Genomic DNA, 13,592 nt, shown 5'->3' with positions numbered 1-13,592 from the left:
CTTTTGCTTTTCCAGAGTAAAACCATTTGGTTGCTAGTCATAATGAAGGACATGTCAACGCTTGTCAAAGAGAATAAGGGAACATAAGAATAATCGGTAGTTTTCTACACAGATAACTCTACTCGAAACAAATAACCTAACTTGCAACTATGAATGCTGATGCTATGCGAATCTTTTCATGAGAAATTACCTTAATTGGCTGAAATAACTCTTGTGGTATGTTTCAAAATCATTTCTCATGCTCTCCATTCATAGTGCATAGTACCACGACTGACAATTATTTATACTGGATTCCCCCCCCACACACACACACTTATCTCAATCCTTTCAGTAATTTGGCACATTTAGCACAATTGTTATGTCCCATCTTTCCTTCAACAATCCTAATGAAACACTTCTGGATAACAACAAACTTGTCAGTTTGGTTCCAAATAGAACACTCTAGTCGCTCCACAATGTTGGTTCAACCATACCATATGCTAATGGTAATATGTCAACATAAGCTCCTTGCTGTCTTAAATGCACTGCTTTTCATTTGTTCCTAGTAATGGAAGCTATAGTTAGGTAAATATTAAGCTTCTGATAATGCTTTTTCTGTACCTAGAGATTCCCATACAATTAGTCTTCCTCAGACTAAATCAGTCTTGAGTTCTTCCTACTCACAGTTCATAGGGATGCCTTTGCAATTTTTTTTGAATCTTCACCTGCCATCCCTTAGTCTCTTTATATCACTGAGCTAGGATGATCGGGACAGTGTGCAGCATTCAAGGTCTAAGGGCATTAAAATCAATTTATGTAACAACAGAACCAGATTTCCAGTATTATTTTCTATCTCGTTCTTCATTTCTCAGTTCACTTTGTTTTGACTGCTGCTGCTGCAGAATGAGCACATATCTCCATTGAACTCTCCACAAGTGATGCTCCAGTCTAAGCTGTTACAGGTTAATTTATTACAACCTAGTCCTGTACATGAGTAGTTCAATTTTTCCCTTCCAACACACATTTCCTTGCATTTGTCAGCATTGATTCTGAACTGTCAAGGTGCTGCTAGGCTGCCTGGCTTTATTAGCTCCCTTGGCACCACTTTGACTCTCCAGAATAATTTGTATCGTCTGCTGATTTGCTATGGCGTTGCAACTTCTTCACAATGCATTTTATTTAGAAAACAACAGGAGGCGACCCATTGTTAAGCACCAGTCATTTCTTAACACAAATATGTGCCATGTATTCTTCCTTTTATGTGCATGCCTCACTTTTCAAATATTGCTTATGATGACACTATGGCACAAATCAAATCTCTAGAGACAATGACAACGTCTGATCAGTTTTGTGCTAAAGGCCAATTTGTGCTAAAACGCCCAACTGTTGGAAAAGGGCATGAGTTTGTATGAAATGATATTACGCCTGCAGTATTACCTGAGTACGTCACCTTTTTCTCAACATATAGCTTCTACTGTATTTCTCCTCTCTAATTTCCACAATCAGCTGTGCACTCTCTCCCTCTCACACACAGTGCATGGAACAAAACTTTACAAACTTCAGGCCAGTTATATTCTGTCACCTAGACAGTATCTTGGTGACACAATTTAGTATTTGGGGATATACAGATATTCATGATGTTGCATTTTCAGTATTGATATTGTTGTTCTAGTGGTGTTGACAGTTATCCCTAACTTTCCTCATGTTCAGATCTATCCAATTTAGTTGAGATAGAAAAAAAGGTATCTAAATGCATCAAGTCTTGCACAAGATAGATGGAAACATAGTGCTGGTCAGCACTGAACTGAACATTTCAATGGGATGTGCATCCTTATTTGCATTAGAAGCTGTATTCCCAACTAGATCAAGGCATCATGCATTTGCTGGCCTAGTGCTGTGCTGAACCACACTGAGTTGTGTGTTTTTTAAAAGAACCTCTCTTCCTGTGGAAGTATTTCCCCATATTTGGGGGAATGTTTAAAAAAAGGCGGAATGGGGCAAGATTTGTGTACTTGCCTTAGGAACTGAATGAGGCAGCTGAGGACTCTTCAGTTTTGCTTCAAACATTGCAACAACAACCACCCATGTGCTCTTTGCTGATAAAATTCCAACCTGGCAAGGCTTCCTGGAGCAATGCTGTCAGGTTGTTAAACCTCATTTGATGCTACAATTTCCTACCTAGTGACCCCCTTTCTTCAAATTCAGCTGAAAATGTCCTTCATCTGAGAAGCTTTTGTCTTAATTCCCTAGGTCTCACGCTCAAGTGAAACAAAGCCCAGGTACATGTTCTGCATTTGCTCACATCCATTCCCTGCCCTTTCTGTTGCTTACTTTCCACTATTCTTTCTCCTGCTCATGACTAACTGAATTTAGATTATAAGCTTCCTGGGGCATAAAGTATTTTTGTTTTTGTTTGCTTAGGAATATACTTCAATTTCACTTTACTGGTCAGGTATACAGCCTAACCCCCACTGCAAACTCACAAAAGTAAGCTTACTCAGGAAAAAAATTAGTCAGACTTCTTCCTTAGTAGAGTGTGTAGGATTCCACCTCCAGCCTTCGTATTATAAGCAGGGTTATTTAGCTATTAAGGCCTTTGCTCCTTTTTTGTAACCCTGGTATCTTCAGTTCCTATCTTTTAAAATTCCTTGATGTTGCAATCTATGTGTGTTTGTGTGTTGTGTTTATATATTACATTACAACAAGCACACACCCTATCTCATGTATTTTGCGAGGCAGGCTGTTGTCTATGAAAGACCTCTCTGAAGTGGTGCAACACTTCTGTAGCTACTGTTAACCATATAATCAGAAGAAGACCGAATGTATGTGCAGTGTATCTGCTGGGGAAATGGGGAGACAGGATTTTGTTTCAGTGGCCTTGAATGTTACTCTGGTGGATCCAAAAAGGGGAAAAAGAGAAGCTCAATTACTTTTACAAAAGCTGTGTTTGCATGTTTGTTACCTAGTTTAGATTAGTGCATATTATTATTATTATTATTATTATTCAGGATAGGGACTAAGAATAATAGTTTAAATTGTAGTATGGAAGCACTCATGATTCACATAATACCTTTCATTTTCTTGGAGCAGCTCACCTCCCTTTTTCCAAGTAGTCGTCGCTTTAGGGGAAGATTTCGGCTTGCAGTCAAAATGAGCTGTGCTGCCAATTAAAAGCTGAATCAGCTTCTTCATCGGGCTTTTAGAGAAGTCAGGAGCAGAGGCTAGAAGTGGAAAAAAGAATATTAACTATGAAACACAACTTTCTCTGCCATGGCCTCAGTGGATCCCGCGAGTTAAAATAGGCCCGTTTTTCATTTAACCACCGAAGAATCTGAATTACCATTCCACATTATCGCACATTAAATTGTCATTGAATTCAGCTGGAATTAAACGCATACTTCATTTTCATTTCATTGAACATGAGAAGAGTCCTGCTGGATCGCACCAGAAGTCTATCTAGTCCAGAATTCCATTTTGCACAACAGTCAACCAGATGTCTGCAGGAAGCTTACAAGCAGAGTACATCTTTCTTCCACCAGTTTCTCCCAGCAACTGCTATCCAGAGAAACTAGCTTTTCTGAATGTAATTTGATTTCAGAAACTGCATAAGGACACAACTCTTAGCATGTCAGGATGTGGGTTACAATGGGATAATGCTGATGACTGCTTCATTTTACCAGTCTGGTGGCGATGAAGAAATACATACTATAGTGTTGTTACTAGTAGGACTGGGAAGGGCCCCAGAACAATTGGTATAGGCTTCAGGTGGAGTTCAAAATGATCATTTCTTCCAAAATAATATCAGAGTTCTTCATGGCTAATCAGCAGGTGACAGCGTTGCTTTGATTAGATCAGGAACATGAGGAAGACTTAACATTAACGATTTTGGGAAGTGCTACGGCAATGGACAGAAGGCAAAAGCACTTCCTTGCTCATTTCAGCAGAGGATTTTGGCAGGAAGCTTTCAAGTGCATTTAGGGCTTGGTTTGCGAGTTCTTTGCCAGCCAACCATTTTGGAAAATATGGAACCTCTTCAGCCAAGGTGCTAATGAAGGAACACAAAATGGAAGCAGAACAGGCCTCCTTGGAATACACAGCTTAGGATAACTTCAAAGAGCAGAAGGGCAATGTTAAAATGATGCCATGTGAGCTGACCTTTAGTTTGATTTTGGGCTCATATTTAAGTGATTTTTTATTTTTTTTTGCAAATTTATCGAGTGCTGCAATATCAGAGAACTGCTTTTGGCACACACAAAAACTCTCAAACTAATAACCTTGCAATCAACCTCAAACCATTAGCAGGCTCCACTTGGCTTCCTCATGCTCTTCAGTACAAATAGAGCAGGTTATATTACAAGTGACAAATGGAGTGAGACAACTGGCCAAATATAGCCTGTGTGTGGTTCCAACTACACAGTTCTGCTAGCATAACAATTCTGGGCTGTGCAGTGGAACATCCCTGCCATTCTCTCTCCCAGCATGGCCCCTAAATCTGTTGTGGGTGAGATTTAGGGGTTGCACAGGGAAAGGAGAGGATTGAGAACTTGCACTGGCTGGATACGACCCCACGTGCTGTATATAGCTGTGAGGATAGTTTGCTGTGTGACCTTTGTGAATCGTAACAATGAACAGGTGCTGGTAACTATTTAGAAATGCTTAAAAGGAAACTGCATGAGGTGGTCGTCAAGGCTTCTCTCAACTGCCTTATCAGTGAAAAAGGGTGCTTGTTATTAGAATTCTGTGGAAGCGCCGAGAGTCAAGCACTCAGCCTTGATGAGTGTTTGCCATTTGTTTTCAAAAGCAAGTTGGCATAACCTCAGTAACTGGCCCCTGTCTCCATAATCAAGGAAGGGGTCAGAGGAACCCATCTTATTGCTTTTTAAATGACATTGCTCTCCCAGGAATACCGGGGCCGTGATGCAGAAGGTCAGCACACCTGAGTAATGTGCTGAACTGAAGTTGCTTCCAGATCGTGTGATTAGTTTTAATCTCTGGGACTGCATCCAAGCCTTTGTCTCTGCTCTCCCCCTAATTAATAATTTATCTTGGTGTCCTCGTTTTAAAGCAGTGAATGATTGGGCTGTAAAACACACCAGGCTTCATCTTCCACCCCCGCACCCATCTAGCACATCCTCCAGATGCAGGTGAGTAAAGTATTGCAGCACCACAATTAGAAGTTGCTTTGCTGCGATGAGAAAACAACAACAACACCCCAAGTTTTGCCACTTGTTTTTTCTTAAGGCAATCATTCTGACAACTCCATGGCATGGAAATACATATTTAGTAACAGTGGCACAATGGATTGGTGCATCTGGCTGTTAATCAGTGGGTGGTGGTTTCAGCCACCCAGGGATGACTGTGGGCAGGTTTCCTGCATTGCAGGGGGTTGGACTGGATGACCCACGGGGTCCCTTCCAACCCTACAATTCTATGAAAGAGACAGGAAATTTTAGACCTACCTACAACTCTGAGATCTGCGCTGGAATATATTGTCCCGTGTTTGTTTTCTGCAATACACTGGTAGATGCCAGAATCTGTCAAGTTGAGGTTTGTTATGATCAAAGCCCCATTTTCGATTTGTATTCTTCCCTGGACAGCAAAAGCAAAAGTTAGAAATGTATATGCCTTTAAATGACTGGTAAAACAGACACGGGAAGCTATTTTGACTGCACAACTATACCCCATGCTTTTATCAAATCTCATTTGAAGAGTTTAAACGTAGCTTAACTGATGCTTGAGTCAACTGTGAAGTTTCTGGCACGCTCTGACCAAAGAGAGTAGCACAACAATAATAACAGTAATAATGGCCTTTATGAGCTACAAGGCTTTATGTGCTATCCAGCAGATATAAGCCTCAAACTGGAACACCAGCTTTGAAAATCCTCTTTTGAATTCTGAGAAAATTGAGTTGGATTTGATTGTCAATGTGCCCTATTCCTAACAATCCTGGGGATCAACTCACTTTAATTTTGGTGCTTACAAGCATGCCTACTTCTATAAAACGGTTTTGCAGCCTGGCATGGGGTGGGGGTTCAATTCTGCTCCTTCGGAATGTCAAGTCATATTACAACTCCAGAGACTGGGTGCAGTGTTTTGAGAAAGAAACAGAGGTCTTGTTCACCTTGAACAGGGTATATATACATGAAGCACGAATTCAGACTGTAGATGGAAGTTTATATCATTGCTTATTGAATATGCAAATAATAATGTTATATGCTATCACATTCAGCAATCAGTTTATCACAATTTATGCACACTTGAATAAAAAGAAAGAAACCTAAGAACTTATGATTTATCTTTAGAGGCACTTAGAGAACATCAATCAGCCTTGACTGTAATAGCACGGGTTTTTTGCCTGATCATCTGGGCAGCAGGACTCAGCCCCCTTGGCCAGTATCACATTTCCACCATCACTTTTGTGGTCCATGATTCTCACTTAGGAATGATTTTTTTAAGCCACGGAGGGATTCATTTTGCAGTTGTGAGAAAGAAAGAATACTAACATGACTAGAAGAGAAATTAGTAATAGAGCCTTACAAATCACACTAAAATCCTTACAAATCACTCCCCACTAGTAATAGCAATGAAGAAGAATACAATACAATGTGATAGAAGATATGACTAAAGAGACTTTTGAAGTCTGGCAATCCCATCAGCAGATGTAAACATCCTCCAATGCCTAGGCAAATAAAAACAGTATTTGCCTTGCATAAAGATATAACAGAGATGGTGTTAGGTAAGCTCCCCTGGGGAGTAAGTTTCAAAGACAGGATCCCACCATAGAAAAGGCCCTCTCCTGTATCACTCCCTGCCTCACCTTCAAAGGTGCATAGAGGTGAGAAATAATTATAACCAATGCTTTCGACTCTGATCCTTTCAGCTACTGCTGGCAAAATAAAGTTAGGAGTCTTATTTCTCAGATCATCCAGTCTGTGAACAAAGGCACGAAGAAACTGCTCATCATATTGGGGAACTTTACACTTTAGCCCACTTAATTTATCTGCAATTATTAGGTTTCTAAAATCCATAATCTCAAACTCATTAACTTTCTCAGGGAACTTTTTTTTATTTGCCAGTTCAATTTTGTAATCAATATATGCCCATTTCATTTAAGAATATTGCTTTCCATGTTTTCATAGGCTGGAGAGATCCAGGATTATCTTCAAATTCAGAGTCTATAGACTATAGAGTCCCCTCCTCCTACATCCTTTTGCAGACCTAATATAAATTTGTGTACAGTTTTCTCTCCCCCCCCACCAGAATCACCTCCTATTAAGTTACTGATGTTCATGTATAGGTAAAGGTAAAGGACCCCTGGACGGTTAAGTCCAGTCTAAGGCGACCATGGGGTGCGGCGCTCATCTCGCTTTTCAGGCCGAGGGAGGCGGCGTTTGTCCACAGACAGCTTTCAGGGTTATGTGGCCAGCATGACTGAACTGCTTCTGATGCAAAGTGACACTGTGACGAGTGCCAGAGCGCACAGAAATGCTGTTTACCTTCCCATCGCAGTGGTACCTATTCATCTACTTGCACTGGTGTCCTTTCAAACTGCTACGTTGGCAGAAGCTGGCACAGAGCAATGGGAGCTCACCACCATCATGGGGATTCGAACCGCCGACCTTCCGATAGGCAAGCCGAAGAGGCTCAGTGGTTTAGACCACAGCACCACCCATGTCCTCCATACATGTATATAGAATCTTGAACTAGCACTAGATACAACCCTAGGCTCAGATTCAGCGTTCTCTGACTGCCAGCGGGAGGGTTGTTGTGCTAACAGAAGGGCAAGAATAATGGGGGCACAATATGAAATCCTGCACAACAGCTATGCGCGCGGAAAGCTTGTTGTGCAACAGATTGCACAATAGGAAGTATCAGAATTAAAGCAAAACCAAGCAAATTGTTGTGCAACCAGCCATGAGTACCATTCCACTAGTGCAAAAAATTCTGCTAGTGCTAAGGGACTTTAACTTAGCGCTATACCAGATTCCTCTCTTAGTTACCGGTATTTATCACCCTACTACTCAGTTAGTTATCACTGTACTTGGTCTACTAGGAATCTTGTCCAACTGAACAACAGTTGCCTAACAAATGCTGATCCTGAAACCAGCAACTAGGAATGTGCAAAAGTGATATACAGTGGTACCTCAGTTTATGAACTTAATCCGTTCCGGAAGTCCATTCTTAAACCAAAGCTGTTCTTAAACCGAGGCACACTTTCCCTAATGAGGCCTCCTGCCACCGGTGGCCTTCCAACCTTCAGATTCCATTATTAGACCGAGGTAAAGTTCGCTAACAGGAACACTACTTCCGGTTTTGCGGAGTTCGTACACCGAATAGTTCGTAAACAAGGCTGTTCTTAAACCGAGGTACCACTGTAGTATACATCAAAGAAAGTTGATATTCTCAGTCTCACACAGGTAGATGATACTACGAGACAACAAACATCTGTTAGACTATGTAATTTTCATAGTAACTGCCTGCCAATAAATTTTCTGTCCTCCCCTGCCTTCCCTATCTACTGCTTTTGTCTATTCAGCAAGGAGAAGGGGAAGCTGACTGTTGGCAAAACGACACTTCTCAATAGATTTGATTTCTTGTGCATTTATGTGCAACCTTTCCATTTGATTTGCATAAGTGAGCAACATAAACAGTGCAGAAATGATTATATATGAGGGAAGCCAGGAGACAATCTCTCACCCTGCAATGTGATACAGGATGAAAACGACTTCCATTAAGCCTGGAGGCACCCTTCTTTGTAGGATAGATAACCTGGCTAACTGCTCATGTAAATGTAAGAACCATGAGTTGTATACAATGCTAGTCCTACCCAGGATAGACCCGCTGAAATTAATAGACATGACTGACAGGCTCATTAATTTTAATGGATCTGCACTGAGTTGTTTATTTATCGCATTTATAAACAGACTCGGATTAGCATTACATACAGTACAACCCAAGCAATTCACAGTAATTTTAAGAATAGGCAGAAATGATGGGCGCACAACCTTCATGTGCCAACACCACCATGTACATTGGCAATGCAGTTTAGCCCATGTGCCAAAGAATAAATCCTCTTAAGCATAATTTGCTATTGGTAAACAATTAACTGTAGGAGCTATTTGAGGCATAACATTATCCTTTGTCAGCTCGTTTTGAGTTACTTGCGGAGAGTCCATGGTCTACATATATGCAAGAATGCCTACCCCACCCCCTGCCCAAAGAAAGAACAGCCACCATTACCTCCAATGCCAGAGGCTCTCCATTTCTCAGCCACCTGTAGGATGGCTTGGGTTTGCCACTCGCTCTGCATTCCCAGTATAAGTTGTCCTCCACCGCAGCTTCAAAATCTTTTATGAGTTGAACCCAGTGAGGCTTTGCTTTAAAGGAAAGCAAAAGGATAAGAAAGCCTTAATAAACAGGGGTATTGTTCTTCAAGAAGGTGGTAACAGAAGCATGTTTGGAAAGCAGCTGACCAACAGTAAATGCAGGGAATGTTCTGAACCAAAAAAATAAAATAAAGTTCCTTAAATGATACATTAATGTCACATTGTGTTTTTACTTAGGCCTGTTAACACGACTAACGTTACGACGGCAGGTGCTGATTTCAATGCCATGCCTCACTGACGCATAAACAGCCAGGAGGAAAGTTTCCATACAGAGGAGAGTACGCAGCCATGAAATTTCCTCACCCAGCAAAATAGTTCCTTGGATCTTTGATTTATTGAGCCTTTTAAGTCATTTTTTTCAGACGCCAACTATTTGTTCCACACCCAAAGAACTGTTATGTAAAAGTGATATGAGCATGCTGATGCTTTTGTTCCACTACATAATATGGGGTTACTATGGCAGGCTTCATGCCCACATAAGGTAGTCACAATACAATGCACACCCAGGAACAGACAACAGCTAACAGAAGCAGCACTGATAGGCAATACCACAGTATGCCTGGAAATAAGGATGTTGCGGAACAGCAATACGCCTACATCACCCAGGCACAGAAGGCATTAATCAAAGCACGGTGGTAGTCAAATGAGCTCATGATATAACACAATCCAGTACACTCTTACAATGTATAACTAGGCCATTGGAAAAGAGACTACTGTGCTTCTCATTGTACAAGAAGGCCCAACATAGAAAACTAGAGGCTTCTCAGGAGAAGGATACAAGTCTTACTGTGGAACTCATGCATACATGTTCACAACTCCTGCAAGAAGAATGAAAACTATAATAGCAAACCCAGGGAAGGGTAACACTGTGATTTGTCCAGTAGCTCAGTGGGAAAGGAGAGTGCAGCAGTGAACATGAACCATGGGTTTGAGTTCCAACTTAGATAAATGCACAGATGAAGGCAATGCCTACATCATGGGAAGTGGTTGACAGCAGCAATAACTTTAAAGACGGGTGTGGGGGGAGGCAGATGAACCAGAACCAGAAGCAATGTCCCCTGCTCCAGAAAGCCAGGTTTAGAGAAGGGGGGGGGGGGATATGTGTCTGGTGTGCCAAAGGGTACCATTGTGGGTGAGTGGTTCCTAGGTGTCAGGAAGAGATCTATCTGCCCACAAAGATGTACTGTGATAGCAACCCACAATAACTAGCACATGGAGCTATAACTCTACAACAGTAACTGCTTATCCTGTTCATGGGCCAAGAAGCCTTGTAGTCTCACCACTCATCCCTGTATGTATTTTATTTACACTGAGATTTTCATTGTACCTTTCTAATGTGTATAGCTACTCAAGGTACCTTGCAATGGTTAACATTAACATTCCATAATAAAAACCATATCAGCGTGTATAGAGACAGATCTGTCTTCCCCATTTGAAATTTATACCTCTGGTGCTATAGCAAAAATTGGCTACATGCTCAGTCCTATCCCCTTTGTGGTTCAACCTTGGGGTGAATTATCCGGGGTTCTCCAATGATTCTGATGGGAATGTTCAAAGCTATACCAGTTATTCTGTAGGTTTAAGATTTATATGCATGTTGAGAAAAAGATCCTAAATGAACATGGGATTCTAATTTAAGTCTGTTCCTCTTCAGGTCACATCCTAATTTTCCTCTGTGATGTGGTTGAGTCCTGAAGGTTGTATTTTTCCTCTACTACCACATTGTCGTAATTTTTCCTGCCAGTGCAGAATTGTGCTTTGTGCGCACAGGAGAATTAGTAGTCCTGACCAGTGGGCATAACTCACAGACAGGATTGCTCTGGCAATGTCTTAGAGCTCTGCTAAAACTCTTCTAATATCTAATTTCTGTAACCCTGGAGAATGCAGCTGATGCTCAACCTTCACCATTCTAGTCTAGGGTGCCCTTGACTCAATAGCTACATTTGCAATTGCGCAAATTTATTACCTCTTCCTCCTTCCTCAGCCTCTGCTCTACTACAATCAAAGAGGAGGAGAATGCAAGCCCATAGATTTTGGGTATTACTTTTCTTGTACTTTTTAATATCAGTGGGAAAACCTGTAATTTCATCACATTTCAAATACATCATAAAGTAAACCTTTAAATAATGCTGCAATGATGAAGCTTTTAAGTTTATGGAGCATAGAACTTATGCTTAAATGCCTATGTTTGTAATTAAACTTTTTAGGAAAGAACATTTTTGCTATTGCATTTCCACTGTTTTACCACAATAGTCTATAATCTGAAGGAAGTATCATGACTTCAGCACAGTCAGTATATATGGGTCCAAGCATTAGTTTTTGCCCTTTAGCACAGCTGAAGCCATATAATAGGGCTCCAGGAGTCAGTGACAATGATCTATTTTAACTTTTCATTGAAATTTTGTGACCTCACTATTCCAGAGCTAAACAGAGAAAGACATACAGAGCTCCTTACGCTCCTGCTATTGTCGGGAATGTGCAACTGAGGTTAGCAGGAGCTGATCCGGAGAGAAGCAGTTTAAGGGTAAACTAGAGCTAGAACTGGGAAGGGCCAATGAACTAAGAAGCACAGTCTTGAAGCACGGAGCAGAAGCCAACTGAACTATTTACTATTACAACTCATTGTTTTTGTTTAGTCGTTTAGTCATGTCCGACTCTTCGTGACCCTATGGACTAGAGCATGCCAGGCACTCCTGTCTTCCACTGCCTCCTGAAGTTTGGTCAAACTCATGTTCGTAGCTTCAAGAACACTGTCCAACCATCTCGTCTTCTGTCGTCCCCTTCTCCTTGTGCCCCAACACAATCTTTCCCAACATTAGGGTCTTTTCCAGGGAGTCTTCTCTTCTCATGAGGTGGCCAAAGTATTGGAGCCTCAGCTTCAGGATCTGCCCTTCCAGTGAGCATTCAGGGCTGATTTCCTTAAGAATGGATAGGTTTGATTTTCTTGCAGTCCACGGGACTCTCAAGAGTCTCCTCCAGCACCATAATTAAAAAGCATCAATTCTTCGGTTATCAGCCTTCTTTATGGTCCCACTCTCACTTCCATACATCACTGCTGGGAAATTTTTGTCCCCCTTCATGGATCATTGCCTTGCCGTGGCGAAGGGGCTTGAATAACTCAGAGAAGCTATGAACTATGCCGTGCAGGGCCACCCAAGATGGACAGGTCATAGTGGAGAGTTTTGACCAAACGTGATCCACCTGGAGGAGGAACCAGCAAGCCACTCTAGTATCCCTGCCAAGAAAACTCCATGGACAAAGACAACAGGCATTGCAACCAAACTGAAAACTATGGAGAGACCTGGTCTGAAAAGAGATATTGGATTCTTGTCTCATTACACATGCTAAAGCTATTTTTGGTCATCTGCATACTATCCCTTGCTTTTTCCTGTAGGACTAATTGCAGTTGTTAACTGTCGTTAACAGTCATCAACAGGTTTACCATACCTATTGAGCCAATCACCCACCTCCTACTACACTTCTGAGAAATACCCCACCCCACCAGTGACTAACGTTGGCACCAGTGACTAACAGTGCAATCCTATACAAGTCTACTTACCGTAGTACTAAGCCATGCTGAGCTGAGTAAGCACATGTAGGATTGGAGACTAAGGCATAGGGTTACAGTACAAAGGAGAAATTCTATACCAGGACAAGTGGGTTAGGATCCAGCAGGTCTCCAGCTGAGCTGGGAGGTTTCTGACACAGCCAGGCTACGCTGACTTCACTCTTTCATCTTCGGCTCAGCTGGGCATAACCTATCTCATCCCAGTGGCTCTCAAACTTGCATAAGATATGGAAAACAGGTGTGGCATGGGAGGACCAGAGAAGCGGGTCTTAAGCTGGATCCCAAACCTATTCAGCTCAGTCACATGATCTGGCAACCTGGCACCCAGCAAAATGGTGGCTTAAATGGTGATATAACTGAAACACTATTTGAAAGGCTTGTTTTTTTTCCTTCTCTGCTTAGGCTGGGTCAACCAAGAGTAACTCCAGAAGTTCAGAACTTCTGATGGATGGAGTTTGGACCTGGCATCACTTTACACCAGCTTAATTTACATCAGCTTGTTTTAAGCCAACTTGCTCCCTCAGATTTGAAAGTTTAGCAGTAGCGTTTGTGAATCTTTCTGTAATGTGATGTTGAAAATTCTGTATGAAGAAATATAGCAAACTAATTGACTGTAGCAATTGAATCCTTAGATATCTGAAGCTGGCATTTTATTCTTT

General features: G+C 41.6%; 1 protein-coding gene across 3 annotated transcripts in view; it reads right to left on the bottom strand.

The window, feature by feature from the left end:
* Window positions 1–13,592, bottom strand: part of LOC310701129 (contactin-3-like) — a 164,839-nt gene that overhangs the window by 36,345 nt on the left and 114,902 nt on the right. For all 3 annotated transcript variants that reach the window (XM_083491446.1, XM_083491447.1, XM_083491445.1), the window contains 3 exons: window positions 9,220–9,356; window positions 5,439–5,568; window positions 3,050–3,200 (listed from right to left, as the gene is read on the bottom strand). In XM_083491446.1, coding sequence (XP_083347572.1) covers window positions 3,050–3,200; window positions 5,439–5,568; window positions 9,220–9,356 — 418 coding nt within the window. The remainder of the gene's footprint in view (window positions 1–3,049; window positions 3,201–5,438; window positions 5,569–9,219; window positions 9,357–13,592) is intronic.

Source organism: Podarcis liolepis (genome assembly GCF_965112155.1).
Source record: "Podarcis liolepis genome assembly, chromosome: 2".
In the NCBI taxonomy this organism is placed as follows: Eukaryota; Metazoa; Chordata; class Lepidosauria; order Squamata; family Lacertidae; genus Podarcis; species Podarcis liolepis.
This window is presented reverse-complemented; position numbering and strand designations above follow the sequence as displayed.